The 25,336-nt window shown below is 36.3% G+C and overlaps 1 protein-coding gene across 1 annotated transcript; it reads left to right on the plus strand.

The window, feature by feature from the left end:
• Window positions 1–7,855: 7,855 nt before the first annotated feature.
• SSR1 (signal sequence receptor subunit 1) lies at window positions 7,856–23,990 on the plus strand. The gene is made up of 8 exons (XM_070940718.1): window positions 7,856–8,039; window positions 14,372–14,490; window positions 15,497–15,584; window positions 15,696–15,958; window positions 17,192–17,268; window positions 17,710–17,788; window positions 18,579–18,672; window positions 22,949–23,990. Exons 1-8 carry the CDS (start codon window positions 7,949–7,951, stop codon window positions 23,014–23,016), a joined length of 879 nt encoding a protein of 292 aa, XP_070796819.1. The 5' UTR covers window positions 7,856–7,948; the 3' UTR covers window positions 23,017–23,990.
• Window positions 23,991–25,336: the final 1,346 nt, after the last annotated feature.

The following is a 25,336-nucleotide window of genomic DNA, read 5'->3' on the forward strand; positions in this document are numbered from 1 at the left end:
TCTAACAGCCCTAAAATATTCATCACTTTCTTTTCATTTTTAAGCACACGATAGAAAAACTTACCATATTGCTTTCATCACCACCAGACCCTGTAGTAAGAAAACTTGCTATCATTGGTGACTCCTTTACAATGGACTCCAATAATGACTCCTCCAAAATGTTAGGTGTATCTTGCATTTCTGCACATGATCAGAAATAATGGTAAATAAGTCCTTTAATAATTGATGCATTTTTACCAGATCTGTAGAATTTTTCAATAGTTTCATTCTTCGGCAATTCTGTGAGGGCAGTTTAGGGCAAACTGAGCCCCAGTATTCAAGGGTTACTTCAATGTTAGTAATTTACTCTGGAATTTCAATAGCGCAGTTGTGATACTACCAGATACAGTACTACTTGTTGGTCTCTAAAGTCCTTTCAGGGCCACAATCTCTATCACTAGAAATTTCCTTCTAATTAAATCATTGACTTCTCTTTTAGTGAGCATTTAATTGTCCTGTTCCCATCATTTACTATACAACCAAAATATTGTAGTACATTGTTGACTTTATCTTTTGATATTTTACATCCTCTTTAAGGTACAATTCATCATTGTAGTGATTATTGCCAAAAAGAATACTAAGAAATTTATCCATGGAGAAAGAAATCAGAAACTGGTAAAGCACTACATTAACTGCCATGTTGAACTGAAAATAGCTAATGTTCATTTCCTCAGCATTAGGGAACCTCCAACTATGGCTCATCTAGTATACTCACAATATTAATGTACTAATTATTTATGTCACGATTTTCAAGTGATGAAGGAGTAAGCTACTCTTTTTGCCCAACATACAAGGCATTAAAGTTCAGGGACTAAAGGTTGGATCCAAATCAAGACTTTTAAGTGGGGGGGGGGGGGGATCCTGTTGCCTCCACTTGTTTGCAATTTAAAGTAGACAAAAATCTCTAATATGCTTTACTGTGAGAGGATGTCCCCCCCCCATGCAAGTTGTGAGTATACTAGACCTCCTGCAGGTCAAGAACTCAAGGAAGGGCAAAATATTTAAATTCTTTCTTATGCAATACAGATGTCACCCAGATTGGGATATCCTATATTGCTATTTGCTTATACTTAATGTCCTGAGGGATCAAATTGGAGATTTATTTCCAGACAAATTATTTACAAGTATGATGTTTCGAAATGGTTAAAACCCACACATCATCAGAGAAACACATGCTTTAGAGAGTCAGAACAGGAGTATGTGAAAAGCAGAAGTACAATTTTTTCTTTTAATTCGGTTTTGAAAGAGGTAGTCATCATCTTCTCTACATAAGGCATAATTCTGCCCTGACATCTTTCCTGTGAAAAACAATCAATAACTCATATTGAAACACAAGAAGGTCTCAGTTCTGAGGGCAGATAATTAATTTAAACATTCAGAAATGGTGTTGATAGGAAATCAATTGCTGCTGTGTGTTTGGTGTCTGATATGCATTCAATAGCAGTAGAAAAGTAAATTCAGTTTACCTCTGACTTTTTTTCTGCACACTTTTTGTTTAAAGTATTGGGCTATGTAGTGCTTTAAAGAGTCGGAACAAGAGTATGGGAAAAGCAGAAGTACAATACACATATGTTATGTGTGTGGACAAAATATAGGAATATACCTTCTGTTCACTAGCTTCCACTTCCAGATATTGGCTATCAAGATGGTGTCTACAAGTATTACCATAACCCAACACCCCTTACAGCAGTTTTTCATCTTTTAAACAGTAATTACACAAAGGGGTTTTAACTTATGATTATATCTATGAGAATTACTCAATACTTCAGGAATTGTGCAAGTCAGACAAAAAGAAAATTCAGCCACTGTCCTTTCTCCCTAAGCAACAACTAATAACTGAGGAAGGTGTGTCAGTTTTCATATGACAGTTGAAGGTTTAAAAATGATTAAAACTTGCATTTCTACTTTTCAAACATTTGTGAACAATATGCAGATGAGAATTGGAATTAGGAACCCATCATGTTCAACCAGTTGTTAATTTTTAACCCTAACCCAATTTTATTTGGCATCATAAGAATTTCTGAAGAGAGGGGTCAGAATTGTATAAGGCTGCCTCCATGCTTAACTTGATGATTGAATTAACATGTTTTTGGATCTACACAATAAGTCGAACCATAATTCATCCACTGGACTAGATTTTCCACTAGATTAAGATACAAAAAAACCAACATTAACCTAGTGTGTTTATAAATGTGGCTATCACTTCTTAATTGATCTTAATTGATTGAGCATACTGTGTGAGTATCAAGTCACATGAAATTTACTGCCACTTAAATGCATAAAGCACTAAGCTCAAACATACTCTTTACTTTTTCCTGAAAATTTTGTCTTCACGTGTCCCAAATTCCAATTATAGTTGATCATTACAGAAATGGGGAGGGGAATGATTCATGCCCTTCCATAGCTTTCTTTTTTATTGTCATTATTTCTAATGGTCTTAATACCAAAATGTAGACTGTTTTCTGGATCCATTGAGACTGTCCCAGGTTTTTCAGAGGAGTCTGCTAACTATTGCTCTGCCTCCTCTTCAGCTGTGTGTATATACTTTTCTTCAGAAGAAGTCACTAACTGATTCTTTTCAAAAACCATGACTGTCACTTTGTGACATCACAAGGAACTTTTGTCACCACAGGAGAATACCAAGAAAATTCATCTTTTCTAACAGAACCTGCTAGGTAGCTTGATTTAAAAGCCTGGAAGAAATAGTTATCTTTAATAGAGAAATAAAATCCCTCAGGGTCAAGCATTTCTAGGAGAAAACTGACTTAAAAGTCATTTCTTTACATTGCAACTGGGTCCAAAGTGAATCAACTCAGCTGCCAAAGAAAAAGAATGGAATATGGGTTCACATGGATGAAAAGCTAATCCAGGAGTGATGCAAATGTGACATGTGGTAGTGTTCATAGTTAAAAGTCTAGCTGTGTGTAAAACATTCTGGTTTAAATAAATGAATCCAGTATGACAATTTTGAGGTTTGTGTTGAATGTTAATGTAATGAAGATAAAAGAAGAAAATTATAAGGGGGAGGGAGGGGTTCAAGTTTTATATAAGTTTTATACAAAGGGTTTTTTTTTTTTACTTGATATGAGTATACTGTGTGGAAGTCCGGGGGGAGGGGAGGGTTAGGGAGGGTTAGGGCGGTTGGGAAGGTTGGGGTGGGTTGAGGGGGGGGGGGGAAAGGGGTGAAAATGTAATTGTAAAACTTTTGCAATAAAAAAAAAAACAAAGATGGTAAGAGGAATACAAGATAGATTGGTATCAATAGGGGAAAAACCCTTACAAAACAAGCAAATAGGGACATTTACCTGGAGTCTATTTGTAGAGCTTGGTAAGAGACTTGCAGTCCTGATAAAATGTTCTAAATTAATTGCTTATACTTGGCTAACAGAAGAGACAAAAGTAAACAAGAAGAAAAATAAGATTTTATACTAGTGATGATCCAAGAAGATGAATCAATGACCAGCAATGCTTGTGGCATGTTTGTGGTTTTTTCCCTGAAGTACATCCTGGCGTATATTTGCAGTTGCTCACACTTACAAAACCTAATCCTTAAGAAAAAACAACAACAAAGGCAACAAACTGAAGCAATTAATGTCCACACTTCAAAAGTATGAAGATTTCCATCCAAGAAATGAAGCACTAGAATAGTTTACAAATCTCCAAAAGGAAAGTTAGGAAAGGTACAAGTGCAATTGATAACAGTAATAAAGAGTAGTAGGACACAAAGAATATATTATGTACCACTGGAAGTTAGAAGAGGTCTTAGCATTTTATAATAGAAGAATAAATACTAGAATAGAATAGAAAATAGAAGAGACTAATAACTTTATTGTCACTTTGAATGTATACTAGTCAGCATACAATAAAATGAAATTTCGTTGCATATAGCTCTCAAAGGGTCACCACCTCCAATATACACTACATAAACATGACAAAATAAATAAATACAAAATTATGTATATACCCATATATATTATATGACACAGAGAAACAACGCAGTCTAGTTGGGATATATATATATGTACAAGGCGAGGAAAAATTATAGATTAAAAGTTAGGATGGGAAATGTACCATTTCCCCTTTAAGAAGACAAAGAGAAATAATAGTTGGTGATTGGGATAGATTGTCAGGAAGAATATCTATGTAGTTGCTAGCAATCAAAAATGATTTGATGGCACATAATCTGTCAATCAGTGAACCTCCAACCTGTTTTCTATATATCACTCTACTGCGTTTCACAGCCAAGTCACTGAGGTCTGATGAAAATAAGTCCAATGGAGGATCTGGGGAATGACCAGACTGAAAGAGTGGTCATGGGGGTAACAATTTCACATATAGTCCTTGAGTTACAACCGCAGTTGAGCCTAAAATTTAGGTTGCTAAATGAAACATTTATTAAGTGAGTTTTGCCCCATTTTGCAACTTTTCTTACCACAGTTGTTAAGTTAATCATTGCATGTGGCAAGTTAGTAAAAAATATGGTTGTTAAGTGAATCTGGATTCCCCATTGACTTTGCTTGTCAGAAGGTTGCAGAAGGTGATCACATGACTCCAGGACACTGCAACCGTCATAAATATGAACCAGTTGCCAAGCATCGGAATTTTGATCACATGACCATGGGGATGCTGCAATGGTCACGAATGTGAAAAACATTCATAAGTCACTTTTTTCAGTGCCGTTGTAACTTTGAATGGGTACTTATTGAACTGTTGTAAATTGAGGATTACCTGTATTTCAGTAAACGTCTGAGGTATTTTCTTATCCATGCCACAGGGCAGCTCAGAGTATACCTAGGGCATTAGTTACAAGCACATGCACCATTATTAAATTTTTAGATAAAAATGCTTAAGAATAGAAATTTTAAAGACTTCACAAGAGCTCATAATAAAGCAACTTAAAAATAAAATTAAAAATAGAATTTAAGAAAAAAACCCTACAACTAAGTGTAGCCTGTATTCAGAAAGGGCACTCTGCCCCCAAAGCCAACTTGCTGGTGTTGAAGTTTGATTTTCCAATCAAATTCGCTCGGGATACTACTGAATTTCATATATATATTAGTACATGTATATATACTATACATATACAAAAGTATTGTATTAAAAACTTTTTTCCTTTTCCTTTTCTTCCTTGTATTAAAAATAGTTTAATACAATACACATTTACAAATATACACACACACGTGTGTGTATATATGTGTGTGTGTATATATATATGTGTATGTGTGTGTATATATATATATATATATAATTTAATTTGTCACCAAGTACAACAAAACAAGTATTAGTATAGACATAGACATGGACATATGAAAAAATGGTACTAATAAATGGATATAAATAAGCAAAACATAGCCATAAACACGAGTACATATAAATGGGGACAGTAGGACAGGGACGGTAGGCAGTGGCACGCTGGTGTGCTTATGCATGCCCCCTTAGGGACCTCTTAAAAAACATGTAAGGTCCACGATAAGAGAATTTTAAGGTAAAAGGTATAGGGGTTAGGGAAACTAACAACAGGATCAGGTAAGTTCCAGACATTTACTACTCTACTGCTGAACTGGTATTTTCTGCAATCAAGATTAGAGTGGATTACATTTAGTTTGTATCTATTGATAGTCCTTGTGTTATTGCGTTTGAAGTTAAAGTAGTCATTAATACGTAGGACGTTATGGTAGATAATCTTGTGTACTAAGCTTAGGTCAGAACGTAGACAGCGTAGTTCAAGGTTTTCCAGGCCTAAAATTTCAAGCCTGGTGGTATAAGAAATTTTATTGCGAGCAGAGTTGAGTACTCTTCTTGTAAAATACCTCTGGACCCTCTCTAATGTATTAATGTTCGAAATACAGTGTGGGTTCCAGGCAGGTGAGCAGTATTCAAGGATAGGTCTGGCAAAGGTTTTATATGCCCTAGTTAGAAGTATAGCATTACCAGAGAGAAAACTTCGTAAAATAAGGTTGACAACTCTTAATACCTTTTTAGCAATGTTGTTACAGTGAGCTCTGGGGCTTAGATCTTTTGAAATGAGTACTCCTAGGTCCTTGACAGAGTGTGGGTCATCTTTTAGATCGTTTCCGCCCAGCTTGTATTTGATGTTCTGATTTTTATTGCCAATGTGCAGGACTGTTAGCTGAGATTTGGAGTTGCCAATTGTTTGACCATTCAGATACATAATCTAGGTCATTTTGTAGGGTAGTAGAATTGTCTGTGGTATTAAAAAGTTTTACATTGTCGGCAAAGAGGACGCAGCTGCTTATAATATGATCACAAAGGTCGTTTATATAAAGCAGAAAGAGTGCTGGTCCTAGAAAGCTGCCTTGGGGAACACCACTGATAACTGGTGCGGGGTTTGATATAGCGTTTCCAATTTTAACTACTTGTTGCCTGTTTGATAGGAATGTAGCTATCCACTTGTGCAAAGATCCAGAAATGCCGTAAGAACTTAGTTTTAACAGAAGTTTGTCATGTACCACTGAATCAAAGGCTCTGCAGAAGTCTATGTAGATTGCATCTATTGCTTTACCCTGGTTGAGTTTTTGCAGTGTATGAGTTGCAGATTACATGAGAAATTTTTCCTGAAACCAAATTGCTTATTAGAGAGTAGGTTATTTGTCACTAAGTGGAGGGTGATGTATTGGTTTATGATGGATTCCATGACATTACAGGTGATGCAGCAAAGGGAGATTGGTCTATAATTCTCAACAAGGCCGGGCTCACCTTTTTTGAAGATAGGTATGACTGTTGCTAATCACCATAGGTCAGGCAAGGAGTTCATTCTAAAAGATACTTCATAGATGGTGCTTAGATGTTCAGCTATGGCGGAGGAGAGCTTTTTTAGAAAGTAGGCACATATACCATCAGGACCAATAGATAGAGATGGCTTTAGTTTGTGTAGTGCCCTTTTGACGGTATCTTCAGTAAAATCAATGTGGATTAGATCATCGCAGTTGCATACACACACACACACACACATATGTATGTGTGTATTATATGTGTGGCTCAGTGGCTAAGACACTGAGGTTATCAATCGAAAGTTCGGCAGTTCAGCGGTTCGAATTCCTAGTGCCGCGTAACAGGGTGAGCTCCCATTACTTGTCCCAGCTTCTGCCAACCTAGCAGTTGGAAAGCACGTAAAAAATGCAAGTAGAAAAATAGGGACCACCTTTGGTGGGAAGGTAAAGCGTTCTGGGCGCCTTTGGCGTTTAGTCATGCTGGCCACATGACCACGGAGACGTCTTTGGCCAGCGCTGGCTCTTCGGCTTTGAAACTGGGATGAGCACTGCCCCCTAGAGTCGGGAACGACTAGCACATATGTATGAGGGGAACCTTTACCTTGTTGTATTAAACTTCTTTTTTCTTCCTTTCAACGGTGGCTTACATGATATATACACCGGCATGTAAATAAATAAATATATATTTTCGTGGAACAAATCTGCCAGCGTGGTGGTTTTTTTTTTCCGAAAGCCCCGAAGTTTAAATGCTACCGCGACCTCTACAGTACAGCACAGGGCAAAGCTACGCGCGTGCGCTGCGCGAAGATCGCCGAAGGTAAAGAAATGCGGCGTAAAGGAACCAGCAAGAGCAGAGAAAGCTTACGAGAGAGCCCACTGCGCATGAGCACCTGCGGACAGCCACGCGTTCTTGAGGAAGCCTCCTACCGGGGGAGGGGGGGGAGACTTTGCGTCACGTGCCTCTCCCTCCTCCTTCCAGGGGAAGACACGTCTGCCCTACCCCGTTCCGCTGGAAGAAAAAGGCGGGGTTTAACCGGTCTTGCGTGCCTGCCCGGTGGCGTCAGGACGTCACGGCGTAAGGAAGGCGGGACGTCGGCCGGATGGAAGCTTAGCGCCATTGCTTAGTGGCAGGAGAAAAGTAGAAACTGCCACCGAAGGGCGCTAGTTGGTTCGCGACCATGAGGCGGTCCCTGCCCCAACTGTTGGTCCTGGTGCTGCTGGCCTTCCCCGCCGTCCTCCTCCTCGGCGGCGGCGCCAGATCTGGCCCAGGTGAGAGAGAGAGACAGAGAGAGAAGGAGCGAGGGCTGAACCGACACGACTGTCGGAGGGCGACCGTTGCAGGCTGCCGTTGGCGCGTGGGACGGGGCGGTGGGGGGGGGGGGTGTCGCCAGTTTGAAATGGGAACGGCGCGTGAGGAGATTTCTCGAGTCGGTGGATCGTCGGAAAGCGGGAGAGACTCCGCTCCGCCTCGGTGCTCTGTCCGTGGTCTGGGGGTGGTAGTGATGGTGGTCTGCCCTGCACCCCTCCCCCGCTCGGGGCTGACGTGTCAGATCTCTCCGCCGACACCCCTGATTTTCATGAGTAACTTGGAACTTAAGTGTAGTTAAAAGTCTGGTGCGGCTTCTGCTCGCTTGTTGAGGGCTGACAAAAGTGACACATGCTTAAGCCGAAGGCGATTCCCCCCCACCCCAAACATACAAACACACTGCTTTAATTGTTGACAGGAGTGTGTGTGTGTGTGTGTGTTGCTTAACGCCCCGATATTGCTGTGATTGCTTTTTCCTTCCTTCTCTTGAAACCGCATGCAGTTTCTCTGAAGTCATTGTGCTCGTCTTTAGCCCGAAATCGCCCCAGAAAACTTAAATGGTAATTCAAGTAACGTACCGTTCTGGCTATTGAGCAGCTATCAAATAGCTTCTGTCGGTTTTTTAAAAAAAATAATTAAAAAAGATGAGAGGGGTTGAAATACAAACAGCAAATAGAAATAATGTTTTCAGGATTTTAGCCAACAGTTTGTTGGGTAGGTATTAAGTACCCAAGCAATTTGTTAAATTCTTTTCATCCTAATAGAATTTTTTTAAAAAAATGCTAACTTGTACTTTCTGTAACATTTGCACTGTTCGGTCCAGTTTTCTTGAAATAATTTTAATAACTGGCACCAGTTTGTATATTATGAAATATGGCAGACTTAAGAATTCTATTCAATATCAACCGAAAAGCAGTATTGCTGCAGGTGCTTGTAGCTAATACTCTAGGCATGCTGAGAGGTAGCCTGGGCAAGGAGGTAAAATTTCAGAAAAAGTTGCTGAAGTTATGTGAATTGAACCTGATTCCAGTACTAACTCATATTCACTCTTTGGTATCGTGTTTCCTGAAAATAAGTCCCTGCCTTATATTTTTTTGAACCCTGAAATAAGCGCTTGGCCTTATTGCCATGCACTCAAAAGCCCGATTGGGCTTATTATCAGGGGATGTCTTATTTTGGGGGAAACAGGGTAGTTTTGTCATTCTCCAGATCTTTTGGACTATATTTTCATTTTACTGGGCTAACATGGTGGCTGTGACTCTGTAGGGTAATACATCTGAAGGAAAATAAGGTTGGAGGACAAAGTGTCTTCGCCCTGTTGTCAGAGTTAAGCTCTTTTTGCACATGGCTACAGTGTCAGTTACTATGTATTGCTTACCTGAAAATGCTGACAACATGCTATGTGTAGTCTCTTACAAATTATTTGTAGTTACCTAAACAACATAAAACATCTTCCAGACCTTCACTTTTGTTTAAAAATAGTAAATAACCCATACAGGTGCTGTAATGTTGAATAGTTGACTTTGTGTTATATATGTATACGCATATGGAGAAGCAAAAGCATAATATAACACCATTCTGGAAGCAGTAATAAATTGTTGAATGAGCTAAACCAATGACTAATAAAGCAGTAGAGTTATTTCTTCTTATGACATAGCAACTCTGCATATTATATGATCTCAATATTTTTTTTTAAGTAAAATGCTCTTAAAGTTGAACTCAAGTCTTGGTGACAGTGTTGTTTTCGTGGTAAAGGTGTCTGGTTCCTTTCTCTGCAGATATTTTGTTTTTCAATCTAGCCTCCAGTCTTGGATTTTCTGGCAGTCTTCCATCTAGTTCTGATCTTTCTGCTTTTCAAGATCAACCAGGGTTGTCTAGGTGTAGCTGCAGGTGTCTTATCATGAATATTTTAACTTTTTTCTGAATTATATATCAGATATCAGAGAGAGAGAATTATTACAAAATTGGGTTTTATATATACATATTTTTACTATGACCAACTTGCCATGCAGGTTAATATTTTAATTGACATAACCATCACAGCCCAACATCTTTTCTATTTATCATATGTACATTTATTGGTTCATTATTTTTTTATGTCAAGGTTATTGGCTGTTCTCGGGTCAGACTATGGGGTCGGAACTTTGGGAATAAAAAAAAGACTTAAGGGAGTAGAGGTCACATTTAAAAAATCTTAGTTTTGCCTAGGTTAAATAGGAATACTGACAAAATTTGCTCAGGGATTTGCTTGAATCACTGTAGTTATAGTAGAATACCTATATTATGTCCTTTAGTTATTTTCCAAAGCAAGCTCTTCTGACTGAGAATTAACTTAATACCACAAATGAATGCTAGAGGATTTCATTTTCTTTTAGCCATCAAACATTATTCAAGCTTTTTTCCCCTTGACAGTAACTATTTATACCAGAAGAGTAGAAGTTACCAGAACCCTAAATTTTTGAGACTTGTCTGGCTGCCTTAATAGATGTTCAGTATCCTATATTGTGATGCCACATCATCATTCTTTCTAAAATACATACTAGAGAGGCTTTTTAAAAAAATCTGAAATGAGCTGAAGATTTAGATGCCTATTCTGCTTCTTTGCAGAAAAACATTAAAGAATATTTGGTTCAAACAGTAACTAGAAGTAAATAAATAAAATAGTTTAATCTGGGAAATAAAATATTTTACATATTTCAATATATTTCTGTCCTTTAATGCTTTATTAGGGGTTTTACGAAAGCTCAGCATTTTGAAGCTACTGCTGATATATGTTAGGTGCTGTAAACCGCCCAGAATACTTTCCAAATGAGATGGGCAGCAAATAAATTAAATAAATAAATAAATTTAATAAATAAATTTAAATAAATAAATGTTCTGCTCAATACATTGAAAATTAAATTATTGACCTTCAGATTTCATTAGTCAAATTGAAATGTACTGAAATTTTTCAGCAGTGCCTGCTTGGTGGACTAGATTTTTTTTTCAAATTAATGTCATAAGAGAAAGGGAAATTTGATTGTTTCTTTTCCCTACAGACAAATTTGCTTTGGCCCCTCTTATTTGTAGATGTCTTAAAATTCTTTATTGCATTTTTTTCATTTAATGCTATGCCTAATTTTGGCAAACAAGTTCGTAGGAATCATATTTTTCTGTACATTTTGAGATCATAAAAAGGACACCCTCACAAAATAGTTATCATTGGTAGATAATGCCTAATTACATGATATGTATATAATAGAAAGTTTTAAAAACCATTGAGCTAAAATTTTTATGTTAAATAATTTTTATTTTCTAAGAAAACGTCTGGATTATATGGCGCTTAGAAGCAATACTGGTCATTTGAGCTGTGCTTGAGGCTGATCTGAAGAGGTGATGATCCATCCCCTAAAAAGTTATCCTTGGATCTAATAGTTTAGTACTGTACAACTTTTTTCTTCAGCCTTCTTTTTAGGAAAAGTTGTTGGGAAGGTATTAAGTGCACAGTTTAAGGTCCCTGGGAAAAGCAGATTTCTTAGGGGTTTTACGAAAGCTCAGCATTTTGAAGCTACTGCTGATATATGTTAGGTGCTGTAAACCGCCCAGAATACTTTCCAAATGAGATGGGCAGCAAATAAATTAAATAAATAAATAAATTTAATAAATAAATTTAAATAAATAAATGTTCTGCTCAATACATTGAAAATTAAATTATTGACCTTCAGATTTCATTAGTCAAATTGAAATGTACTGAAATTTTTCAGCAGTGCCTGCTTGGTGGACTAGATTTTTTTTTCAAATTAATGTCATAAGAGAAAGGGAAATTTGATTGTTTCTTTTCCCTACAGACAAATTTGCTTTGGCCCCTCTTATTTGTAGATGTCTTAAAATTCTTTATTGCATTTTTTTCATTTAATGCTATGCCTAATTTTGGCAAACAAGTTCGTAGGAATCATATTTTTCTGTACATTTTGAGATCATAAAAAGGACACCCTCACAAAATAGTTATCATTGGTAGATAATGCCTAATTACATGATATGTATATAATAGAAAGTTTTAAAAACCATTGAGCTAAAATTTTTATGTTAAATAATTTTTATTTTCTAAGAAAACGTCTGGATTATATGGCGCTTAGAAGCAATACTGGTCATTTGAGCTGTGCTTGAGGCTGATCTGAAGAGGTGATGATCCATCCCCTAAAAAGTTATCCTTGGATCTAATAGTTTAGTACTGTACAACTTTTTTCTTCAGCCTTCTTTTTAGGAAAAGTTGTTGGGAAGGTATTAAGTGCACAGTTTAAGGTCCCTGGGAAAAGCAGATTTCTGGAGTCTTTTTAGTCAAGATTCACAGTGGACTATGATGCCAAGATAGCATTGGTTGCACTGATGGATGAGCTTTGGTGATGTAGTCATCTTTGTCCTCCTAATCTTTCAGCAGCTTTTGTTATTTAGTGTATTCTTCTGGACTGCCTTAGAAGGTTAGGAGTAGAAGACAGCAGAATAGTGGGTTGAGGTGAGTCTCCTCCAGGGCCAGTTCCAGTCAGCGTTGGTTGGTAGGGGCAGAGATTTCTTACACGGGTGCCTCAGAACTTCGCTTTCTCCCCACTCCTGTTTAATACTCAATGAAACTTCTGGGCAAGGTCATCCACTGGATTTGGTTGAGGTTTGTTTAGCTTTAGCTCTCAGTGCATAGCACCCTCTCTGAATAGAGTTGGTTAGAGTTACAATTTAGGAGTCCTCCAGAATTCATGGCTCAGCTCAAAGAGCACCTGGCAGTCTGGGGGGTGGGGAGCTTTAGCACAAATCCACTTTCTGCACCAGTTGTGTCCATTCTTGAGCCAGAAGACTATGTTTGCTGTCTCTCATGCTTTATTCATTTTACATTGGATTATTGCAATGGGGTTGCATAGAATTTATCTTGAAAAATACTCTGAAATTTCAGAGAATGCAGCTGTTCTGGGCAATATTAATCCATGCTACATAGGTATTGCGCAAACTATATTTGGATCCCAGTATGTGTCTAGGCGGAATTCAAAATGCTGGTTGTCACCTTTAAAGCCCTAGCTGACAAAGGATTAGATTACTTGTGGGACTGCCTATTTCTGTGCATTTCAGTCGGTTTCATCAGATCTCACAGGCTACATATACTCTAGCTCCTTTCTATTAAACAATTTCATCTGGTGGGACCTGGGAAACACGCCTGCTTTTTGGAAAAGCCGTCTCCTTGAGATTCAGACCTTCCAGAAGGCTTTGAGGTTCTGGCTATTCTAGAAGGCCTTGAAGACCTGGCTATTCCTCCAAGTACTGAGCTTGGATATCAGAGGAAGCCTATATAGGTATGGTTTTGTTATGGATACCGTTTGGGTATGGTATCTCAGTTACTGTATCATTACTGTATTCTTGCTTTTTGTTTGTTGCTGGAGGTTTTATTGGGTAATTTTGTGGATTGTTGTTTGCTATCCAAAATTGGATATGTAAAATGGGTAGCCCATATAAAATTTCCAATAATAGTAGTAACAGTACTGTGTTTCTCCAAAAAGATGACCCACCTTGAAAAGAAGCCCTATCATGTTTTTTAACGCATGCGATCAAATTAAACCCCACCCACAACATTAGCCCTAATTAAGATCCCACCCACTCGGGGGGGGGCGAGGCACACAGGTAAAAAAATAAGCTAGGGTAGGAATGGGGGGGGGGGAGCTGCCCTACTTACTAGGCCTCGCACACCCTGACACCTGCCTTGCCTTTTGTGGCTGCTTGCCGCCACTTGCATGCATTGCCCCGGCTTCCGTTTTGCCTTCAGATGCCTGCTGGAAGATATCTGCAGCCTATAACGGAGCTCCAGATTCAATTCCGGCATTCCTGGTTGCTGTCATTTATGGGAAGCTGGCAGGGAATGTCAGAAATAATGATCTCATGACCATAGCTGATTGCCACAGTATAATCGTGAGCTGGGCACCAAGCCCCTACATCCCAACATGTGCCCTTGGGATGCTGTGACAGCCAGAACCCTTGAGCTGTCATAAGCCCCACTTGTTCAACATTGTTGTAACTTTGAATGATTACTGAACAAATGGTCCTAACTCAAGGACTATCTGTACTGTGAAGTCATTTCAGTACTGTAATTTCAAACTGCAATAGAACTACAGTAACATAAATGAAATAATGTGGTATCTTGTATAATAATTACTACTTAAATATATATTAATTGTTGCATACTTTTGAGAGTAGTTTGATTAAAAAAAAACTTGCTCCTTTTGAATTGTTTTCTAGTGCTTTTTCCAATTAGAGCAAACTTTCATTCTCATGTCTCTAGGTTCTGGCTTGCTTGTGGCTGCCCAAGATGCTACTGAAGATGAAGAAGCGATAGAAGATACAGTAGTTGAAGATGAAGATGATGAAGCTGAAGTTGAAGAAGACGAACCCACAGAATTGGTATGGCTACAACATTTTTAAAATTTCATGCTGATGTTTCCTATCAGCACTATTTGAACAATAGATAGGTTACCAAGAATGTTAATATTGTCACAATTGTTTGTGGGCCCCAACTGAAATAGAATATACTGTACTAAGTAGTTTTCCTAGCTGAAATATGTCACTTAGTTATTAAGAAGCATTATGCAGCTATAGTGAGACAAATATAATTATACATATAATGCCAAATGTTATAATGTAATAAATCTAAAAGTCTGATTTGATGAAACAGCATTAAATATGCTTTATGAGTTTAACTACTTGGGTTCAATTACCTTACAATGATTTCTGATACAGAGGTAGGCAGTACTCATAAAATAAATACCTCTTAATAGAGTTAAATATAATTAATTTGATCCCATTTGGTTCAGGACATCAATACTACTTTTAGACCACTGGCTACTCAATTTGGATTACAACCGAGTTTTAAGGAACCGCTCAATTAAATACTAATATATTCAATGTTATCGAGCTAACTGCAGCAAATTTTCAGTTTTAACAATCTTGTCATCTGGTTTAGGAATATCTAATCAATTTGACTTAGTTATAGTCTATGCCTGTTTCATTACAAAATATGTACCTAGTTCATCATCTAGGGCTAGGCCAAGGGTTTTCAAACATTCTCCAAACAACCTGTCAAAAACAAAATTTCTCAGAATCCCTGATGACCAAGTAGAACACTGTTATTGAAAATTGGCTACTTTTGGGTAAACTTCTTTTGAGGGATCCTTTGGTTTTCACCAAATCCAGTCATATTCTTGTGGAAATTTTGTGTTGTCCAGAACACAGTTTGAAACCGAAATATCATTTTTGTAATTATATCTTTAAAAACCGTAGGTTTGATGGAAATTAATGTTTTTGTATATTGAAGTACTTTTATGTGGGAATATACAATAAAACTTATATATTCTGGGTATTCATTGCTTCACTGTTTCTCATAGGCTTTTCAAACATTATTTTATATTAGACAGAAGAGAAAGAGGAAGATGACCTATCAGGAGAACCTAAAGCATCACCTAATGCTGATACAACAATCTTGTTTGTGAAAGGAGAAGGTAAAACATACTTTGAATTCTACATCATGCCAGCTTATTTTACCTATTTTGTTTTTTAAATTACAATTTAAAAATGTAACACTAAAAATTTTCATTCTTTCCCCCTCCTAGATTTTCCAGCAAACAACATTGTGAAGTTTTTAGTAGGTTTTACTAATAAGGGTACAGAAGACTTCATCATAGAATCACTAGATGCTTCATTCCGGTACCCACAAGATTATCAGTTTTTTATTCAGAATTTCACTGCTCTTCCTCTGAACACAGTTGTTCCACCACAGAGACAAGCCACGTTTGAATATTCCTTCATTCCTGCAGAGCCTATGGGTGGCCGTCCCTTTGGACTGGTTATCAATTTGAATTACAAAGATCAAAATGTAAGTGAGGATATGGGATTTGGCTATCTGTAAGGTAAAGATATTCATTTAGTATTTGTGTTTTTGTGGCAATGTCACCTGATATTAATGTAGAAATTGGTCGGCTAGTTAGTCTCTCTTAATCCTTGGGGAGCTATGCTGCTAGTTCTGTTGTCTTGTATAAAGATTTGTGCTGCTAGTTCTGCTATCATATATTAGGATGATTTTTGAATATTATAGGTTTTGACTTGTTTTGTAGCCTATTTGGATTAGATTAATAAAGATATTATGTTAGATATTAGCTACATAGAACAATGCATTTTGAGAAAGATAATAGGACAGTGCATTTCAAAATTCCATGTTTGCCTCATCCAATAATATCCATGTCAGTTTATCTTTATGCTTGCATATTTTAAATCTTCTTTTGATCACTATGGAGGCATATTTTATTGAGAGTATTTACTGAATATTCTATTTATTACTTCTTTTGTTACTGTATTTTCCTCACCTGACCAGCATTCCAGTAGAAAGTTTATTTGTTTTCTTAATCTTATCCAAAACAATTTCTTAGTAACTGCTGTGGCTTGAAGAGAAAGACTGTTTTAAAAAGTCAAAATCTGAGGTATTAAGAGCTGCTATTATAAGGCAATACTGTACAACCTGTAAGCCTCATTCAGCATTCAGCTCTCTCTTCAGGCTAAAAAAATACATCACTAGAATTTGATAGTAAGCTGCTAAATAATGTTCAGTCTTCCACTAAATTAAGAATATTAAACATCTACTAAGGTCAATGTAGTTATAAACCTATTCCATTCACCAAAAATAGCTATTGTATTTTAATATTTAGGGGAAATATTAAAATGATTTGAAAATCTTATCTTCTATAGTGATACGAGTAATTCTCTCATTGAAACATTTGACAGCTGAAAAAATAACTTTAAAAGTTTGACTGCAAAAAGATTGGCAATCTCAAATAGTTAACAAATATTATTCATACTTTGCATCTGTATCTATGTCTGTCTGTCTATATATCCAAGTATAAATATAGGTATATTTATACTATAAATATATGTATATAATTTATTTTGCAGAAAAACTAGAAACAAGTGCAAGGAATACACTTTTTTTCTGGAGTCACAGCAGTGACTGAGAAAAAGCCACAGCAGTTACTAAGAAATTGTTTTGGATAAGATTAAGTAACAATGCCATCTGATGGCCTGAATCTGATAGCCTTTTTAATATGTTTCATTTTAGGGGAATTTCTTTCAAGATGCTGTTTTCAATCAAACTGTTACAATTATTGAAAAAGAAGATGGATTAGATGGTGAAACGTAAGATTAATTATTCTGCTAACTAATTTTTGTAATGGTGATAACCAGATTTTTTATGCTATTATAAAAGAACATACGTATTCATTTAGGTTTTGAAAAGGTTAAGATTTTCCTTGTTTTTTAATCACCAAACCCTGGAGACAGAGAGAGAAAAATCAACTTGCTATCACAAACACTAAGAAACTATAACATTGTACATCCTTCATTATTTGTATATTAAATCAAACACTGATTGCGATTAGCAGCTGGTTGTCTCACCAAGGTTATTTAGATAGTGATATCATATATTAATTTATTATAGAATAATCCAGGCATTCCAACTATAATTTGAACTTGTTGGACCTAAGAAGTGAATAAGGTCCTTAGGACTTTGAGTTCATTAAAAATGTTTGTCTTAAAAGGATTGAAATCTTATTAGACTTTCCCATCTTTCTAAATAAGGATCTTTATGTATATGTTCCTGGCGGGACTTGGCCTACTTGTCATTGTTGGTCTACATCAATTGTTGGAATCTAGGAAGGTAAGTAGCTATTTTTAATTAGTCTTTCCCCTGACCATAGAATACTGTCCTTGTTTCTTTTGAGCCGAGAGGATGGTCTAGCATTATGTGGATTGGTGTAGGACCGTGAAATTTGTATTCCTTACTCCAGGACCTCCAAGCTGTGGGCCATGGCCCACTTTGCAACTGGGCCCTGAAAATGGCTGGCAAGCGTGAGTGCACACGTATGCGCATATCCTCACTCATGCAAACCATCCCTTCTCCCCCCACCCCCCCACCTCAAGTTCGCAAAGCTGTAAACATTGGAGAATTCTGCCTTACTCCAAATTCCATAGAAGAATGATGATATCATCTGGCTTGCTAGTGCTTTCCTTAACAAATCTTTAATAAAATGTACATACAGGAAAATTAAGATAGGCTTAATTAGAGAACTAATTGTATCTATGCTGCTCAGTGCTGAAAATACTGAAAAATTCAGTCAAGTCAACACCTTTTTGTCTAAAAATTACAGTTACTAGAACTGTAAAAAATATTACAAGTTGAATATCTTCCACTGACATCAATAATTTAATAGCCACAGCACTTCAAAGAAGCCTTTTTATATTTGAAAGATATTTTAAATGATAAACGATGAAAGGGAAACAATAAAATAGCTATTATAAAAGTGGATTTTTAATTAATATATCTGTTTTAATGGTTGGATAATGCTTATTTCATTTATTGGGTATCATGCCCAAATAATTTAAGTCTTTGTTAGTGACTTTATAGATGATAATATTTTATTTATTACTTTTGTTTCTAATCCCCTCAGAGAAAAAGACCAGCTCAAAAAGTAGAGATGGGAACCTCTAATCAGAATGATGTTGACATGAGTTGGATTCCTCAAGAAACTTTAAATCAGATCAGTAAGTATCAAGACAGGTTTTCTGTGGTAAATTTATTTACATTATAAAAAAGTGTATCTCTCAGTGGAAAATTGACTTCCAAATTGACTTTTTAAATACATTAGACTGTTTTCAGTAAATGTATTTAATGGCAAGTGCAGTTGGGCAAAGCTTTAGACTATATTCAGTGTTGAAAAAATGCAACAGAATTTCCTGTTTTCCTCCCCTTTCCTTTCCTTTGTGTTTTGGAGATTTCCCTTCTGTCAAGAGCAGATTTAGAATGTTAAGATTCCATTAGTCAGAACGGCATCATTAGTGGCATTGTGTCTATCTCTGTAATTCCACAAGTATTGATGATGTAGCCTCTGTAGATTTGAGGACATTGTGGGTTGTTAAATTTTGCTGCTTCTATTTAACTCAAAGATAAATTCAAATACATTACATTTTTAAAATTCTTATAAACTTTGTTAACATCTTGTTTTGTTTGTTTTTCTCTGCCTTCAGTGCAAAGTAGAAGAGGTGAGATACACTTTACTGGGTTGAGGCTTTTAAAATTTCACAGAGAATTTGTTCCTGGTGATTGATTAGATAATAACTGCATGCAGTGATAATACTAAAGTTTGATGGATTTCATCAACTTTAATACAAGCTTGGCAAATAGCTGCTGCATATTTTGTTGGAGTATTAAATAAATCTTATTATCCAATTAGACGTTGAAATATTTTGACCTTAAAGTAGATAATTCCCTCTTCCAGTCTTGTTGGACTACTTTCAGCATGCTTTTGGAATACCCATCCCATTCTTTCGGCTTCAAAATTATTTCTGTTCATTCTAGAAATTATATAATGTTATGAGATTTACTTCTGTGTTTTTTTGAGCATGGCCATGAATTACATGCTTGATATATGCCAGCCCATTAATTTCTGATTACTTAAGTAAGCCTCTTGCTTACTTAAGATGGAACTATATTTGTCAGACCAAAAGGTGCCTTTTCAAGAGGCAATTGGACTTTCTTGTTTTTCTTTGAAGACGTTTCGCTTCTCATCCAAGAAGTTTCTTCAGCTCTGAGCTGAAAAATCATCGTTGTGACAACCATGACCTGGATGACTGAGAATCTCCATAGATATTTGTCAGACTTGCATCAGAAATTAATATGATGAAGGAAAGGGCCAAGAAATATATAGGTTAATAACCCAAGGACGTAAATTATAAGGCTGATATTACAGTCCACTACAATTTTTTTCTGGGCTGTATTAAAACTACACTGATAGAGATGTATCAATTACATCCAAACTATTTTGCCTTGGATAGTGTTGGACTTCAGGGTTTCTAGCTAACAGATTTCTAACATTTTGTCAACAACTGCAACTGGCATCTTCACAGGCACCTTGCTTATGTTGCTGGTGAAATATCAGGAAATTTGTTATCTAGAACAGGGGTGTCAAACTCAAGGCCCCAGGGCCAGATCCGGCCCATGGGATGCTTAGATCTGGCCCATAGGACCGCCCTGGTAACAGTGAAGGATCGGCCTGCAGTGCCTCTGCCAGCGAAAACGGGCTCCTGAGCTCAGTTTTTGGCTGCGACGGCCTCCTGCAACCCTCTGCCAGTGAAAACAGAGCTTGGAAGGGCCCTTCCCAAGCTCTGTTTTCACTGGCAGAGAGTTGCAGGAGGCCGTCGCAGCCAAAAACTGAACTCGGGAGCTGTTTTCGCTGGCAGAGCGCTCGAGCCACCACAGGCGCCCCGACATGAGTGACATTGAACTGGCCATGCCCCCCCCCCCCCCCCCCGAGGTCAAACAACCCTGATGCGGCCCTCAATGAAATTGAGTTTGACACCTTTGATCTAGAACATGGTCACTAAACCTTGAAGTCCAACAGATACCAGTTATGAAAGCCTACACCAGTATTTTATTTTGCTTTTCTCTGAAATTGTACATAGTAGGAAAATTGCATACTTCACTGGCTGACAGCCATGTTGTTTCTTTATTTGTATTTTAAAAAAAACACTCTCAAATTGTATAGTTCAAAATTTTATTTCTACAAGTAGTTGTCAATTTATAACTACAATTTAGCCTGGAATACGTGGTTGTGACATTGTGGTCATTAGTTGAATTACCATGTACCAGTCTTGATTTTATGACTGTTTTTATGATGGTCATTAAGTAAGTCATTGTGTCTGTTAAATGAAATATGTGGTTGTTAAAGTGAATCACATGATCATAAATTTGAATTGGCTAATCCAGTGAGCATTTTTATTGGAAATCAGAAAATGGCAAAATACTTTGAAAAATGTTATATCAGATCTCTTCTCTAGAGGAGGTAAAGGAACTTAAGTGTAGTATATGCCCTGAATAGATTGTTTTAAAATATAAAATATTTTAAATATAGACTGCTATATGCTTTCATTCAGTGCAAAGCTTATAAATAGTATGCAATGATAAAAGTATCTCTTAATGTAGTCTTTCATTTCTGAATTTTACATACTGTATTAGAATTTAAATGACAGAGAAGTTATTTCTGCAGGGAAAGTAATATGTATTGCTGTAAGACTTACTGTTTCTTAAATAAAGTATAAGCTAACTAAAGGGATCATAGCTTAGTGAAGCTTCGGCAGTGCTTTTCATGTATTTTTAATTACATTTCTTGTGCTGGCAGAAATGCTAAGGTGTAGGAGTTGGAGGGCATCAATTTAGGGAAGGCTAGCTTAGTGATACTTACTGGCAAAATAACAGGCAGGATTCCTTTATTTAATTTTTAAGTGCATTAATGTACCACCTGAGCATAATTCAGAATTAGAAATCCCCTCTGTAATGTTTTATTTAGTTTGCTACAGTGTTTAATATATAATTTCCTAACGAAAATTCAAAATTTTCTTTAAAAAGAACTAAATAAAATCACTAACAATTTTCAGAAATTCTGTGGCATATTTAACATTATTATCTTACATTAATTCTATATTATGAAATCAAGGATGTTAGTGTGTAGAAATTCATTATGCATTTTGAAAGATTATAGAAAAGATTTAGGTTGACTGAACTTGGTATTTATGTTTTTGTTAGGCTAGTATGTGGGCAATTAACACAGAAGAAAAGTCTCTAACACTGCGTTAATTGGTGCAAACATCAAATAATTGGTTGCTTCCAGAACTAAATTAATTAGCACAGCATTTTCTGTGAGAGAATCCTAACTAGCAGTGATGAAGTTGAGTATATGGCTAGGCAAAATACTGGGTAATAGATAAGAGTTATAAAAACAGACAGAATGCAATGTCAAAGTAGGTTTGGAGCAATTTGGTTCTGGGAGTTAACAGATGGAATTAGATAGCTACTCCTGCAGTATGCATCAACTTTCCTCAGGTTATCAGAAAAAGACTGCTATCATATTTAGTCAGCATGATTTATTCTGCTAATTACAAATTCTGCTATTATTGCAGCATTGTGAATTGCCAACTTTAAGAAAAACTCAGCCCAAAAACTAATTGTGGCTAGATAAACAAAAATACAAAATTATAAGATGATTGGTTGCATTCAGACTTCTGTTCAAAATGTTATGTGGCTCCTTGAATATTGTCCCAAAGGTGTTTTTTCAAGAGGCAACTGGACTTTCTGTTTTTTCTTTGAAAACGTTTCACTTCTCAGAGCTTTTAGCTTAGAGCAGAAGAAGCTTCTTGGTTGAGAAACGAAACGTCTTCAAAGAAAAACCAGAAAGTCCAGTTGCTTCTTGAAAAAGCACCTTTGGGACAACCATGACCTGAATGACTGAGAATCTCTATAGACTCCTTGAATATTAATTTGGCTTTTCCAAAAACGTGTAATATGTTAGCGTACATTTTGTTTGCTCCAAGTGACTAACAATATTTTGCTGTATTATAGCATCCTTTTTACTTAGTGCAAAGTATAGATAGGATATTCTCAAACATATGGATATGAAGATTATTTTTAGAACTGACTGCCCTGAGCTACAGAGGAAAATAGGGCATCATGCATTCTTCTTCCTGATATTCACTTAACATAGAGTACATTACCCCTGTTGAAGGTAGAGGAAATGAATTGGGCAAAAAGACTTGACTCAGTGCTGTCCCATTTCCAGACCAGAGCAAGCACTGGATATCTAGTTTCCCATTATTTTAGGTATATATCAGATAGCAGTTGCATGTTCCTAACAAGTGCATACCATATTTTTGAGTGTGATGTTTGCATAATAATTTTTTAAATAAATACTGTATCTTTTGTCTGCCAAAGAATGTTTCTTTAACACATAACATTAAGTAAGGGCTGTTCATTTTTTTTAAACTACAGATAAAGCTTCCCCAAGACGGTTGCCACGCAAGAGGACACAGAAAAGATCAGTGGGCTCCGACGAGTAAATTTTGTTAGCCCAGTCAACCTTTACTAACCCAGCCATCAAAACCCTCTCTAGTGTTTGGCTTGAATTGGGAGTTGAAATATGCTGAAAGCCATATTGACTGAGGAGAATACTATGAAATATTTGGACTAAGCATTTAGTTGTGTTCAAAGAACATTGCTAAAAATGCACTTCAAGTTCCTTTTAAAGAAACTTTTAATTGCAAATCATTGTGCTTTCTGAAACGTGCCTTCAGAGTCTCTTCATAATACTGATTTGTCATTTGCATGCTTTTGTTTCTGATTCTTTGTCACAAATGAAAATGTCATTTCCCATCTTGTTCTAATTGTGTCCTGTTATACAAGGTCTTTATGCATTTTCTTATTTAGTACTTGAGTCATTGATCTCACTCTTTGCTACATGTATGTAACTATTTTCAGTACGCACGTTGAATCTCTCATAAAGCACTGAATCATAGTTTTGTATTCTAAAGGCACAAGCAGGAATAACTGCTTTTAGCAGTATTTTTTTAATGGCTGCTGATGTGATAAAGTGCATAGAATCTGAGATCCCAAATGTCCTTGCATATATGTCCAATACTTTCTACAGCAGCTGCAGTTCTGAAATTTGGGTTGTGTGCTCGTTTTTGACATCTGTCTTCTTTTGATTGCAATATAACTGTGCATTTGTAAATGTTGGAAATATTACTTCAGTCAAGTGTTTGACTGTGAGTTTTGAATGCTAGTTCAAATTGTTTAAAATCGAGCCTCATCAGTATAAATTCAGGGATTCTCCCACCATTCAGAAACACAATCATGGATAACAAAGTCTGTCAAATTTCATAGATAAAGCTGGATATAAGGTTTGACATACCTGAAAGTTTCTTTGGATAACAACTTGTAAACCATTCAGCAGAATTGTGCTCTTCTGTTTCCCATATTTGATTGTATATGAAAAAAGTTTTGAAATGACAGTAAAAATGTAACTTACGTTTTATTTTTGTATTTTGTGGTGCTTCTTTTCTTTTGAAGTCTTAATTTCCAGTTAGCTTGAGTATTTGAGAACCAGAAGCTACATTAATTCCATAATTTGTATTGTTTAATATTGATCTCTTTGGTCTGTAATAACATGAATACTGCTAAAATATAATATTCTGTTATACAATGCAATTCAGTACCTAAAAGTAGGATAGAAGATTAGAAGCAGTATTAAAGCAATGTGTTAATTCCTAATACAGTGGTACCTCAGTACTCACAATTAATTGGTTCTAGGAGGTGTGATTGGTACCAAAAACAATGAGTATCAAACAATTTTTCCCATAAGAAATAATGTAGTGAGTCACAAGGCAGCTGATACTGACAAGTTCCAGTTAGTGCATTGAGTACCAAACAAACGAGTACTGGGACAAAATGTTCACATCAAAATGCATTGAGTACCAAATCTGATGAGTTTCAAAATAGTTGAATACCAAAGTGCCACTGTATTTGATTCTTTTAACCTTGGCCATGGAGCAAATCAAGCAAGCAAGAAAGCAAGCAAGGATTCAGGATATGATACTGAGACCTAATACTTTTGTATCATCCTCTCAGAAGATACTTCAAGGACTCAACCAAATCTTGGAAGACTAAGTTATTTCATCACTTACATAAAATAGCCAAAAATCCCTGGTTATCCCTATTTTACTCTTCTCCTCTGAAGAGGTACTTACTTTAAAACTAATAATTTGTATTGCTCAGTGTTCCATTTAGCAATATATTTTCTCTATCGCTCAGAGAAATTTACTGAACGGACTTAAGATCATGAAGGTTGCATTTTAATTATATATTATCAAAATGCTTACTTCTAATTATTAGAATAATTATCTGTATTAATAAAACTGCTCACTGTGCATAGTAAATGAGATGAACAGTCTACTACTAAGGATTATTGAACAAAGTTGACAGTTCTGTCAAATTAGTAGTTTTCACAGAGGCGGAGAGATATGTTTATCATTCTCTATTGCTAGGAAGGAACTGGTAAGGCAAATACAGGAATGAGAGAGCTCTCCTGACTAGAAACTATGCATTGTCCATCTCTGAAATAATTACTCATGAAGGAATAGGACAAAATATTTTCAAATTCCTTTTTGGTGAAAAAACTGAATTTGTAAGATAGTTTTCTGTATTAAAAATAGTTATTGTTAACCACACTAAAATGTAGAATTATTTATTTCTCCATTAGTAGAGAGCTTTTGCAGACTATAATAACAAAAATACGTGTACAGAATTTTGCAAGATTGTGGGTAAGAAGATCCCACTCAAATTTAATTGAGTGCACATTGCATTAAGCTGAATTGTTCATTT

The sequence above is a fragment of the Pituophis catenifer genome, unplaced genomic scaffold, assembly GCF_029215685.1.
Source record: "Pituophis catenifer annectens isolate HBS135680 unplaced genomic scaffold, rPitCat1.0.hap2 SCAF_3, whole genome shotgun sequence".
In the NCBI taxonomy this organism is placed as follows: Eukaryota; Metazoa; Chordata; class Lepidosauria; order Squamata; family Colubridae; genus Pituophis; species Pituophis catenifer.

What these genes read in the sequence shown, in the direction of transcription:
- SSR1 (XM_070940718.1), top strand. Translation starts at nt 7,949, where the DNA reads ATGAGGCGGTCCCTGCCCCAACTGTTGGTCCTGGTGCTGCTGGCCTTC. An exon ending in GATGGATTAGATGGTGAAAC is followed by an intron (nt 17,269 to 17,709) that starts GTAAGATTAATT and finishes TTTCTAAATAAG; the next exon opens with GATCTTTATGTATATGTTCC. An exon ending in AGAAACTTTAAATCAGATCA is followed by an intron (nt 18,673 to 22,948) that starts GTAAGTATCAAG and finishes TTTAAACTACAG; the next exon opens with ATAAAGCTTCCCCAAGACGG.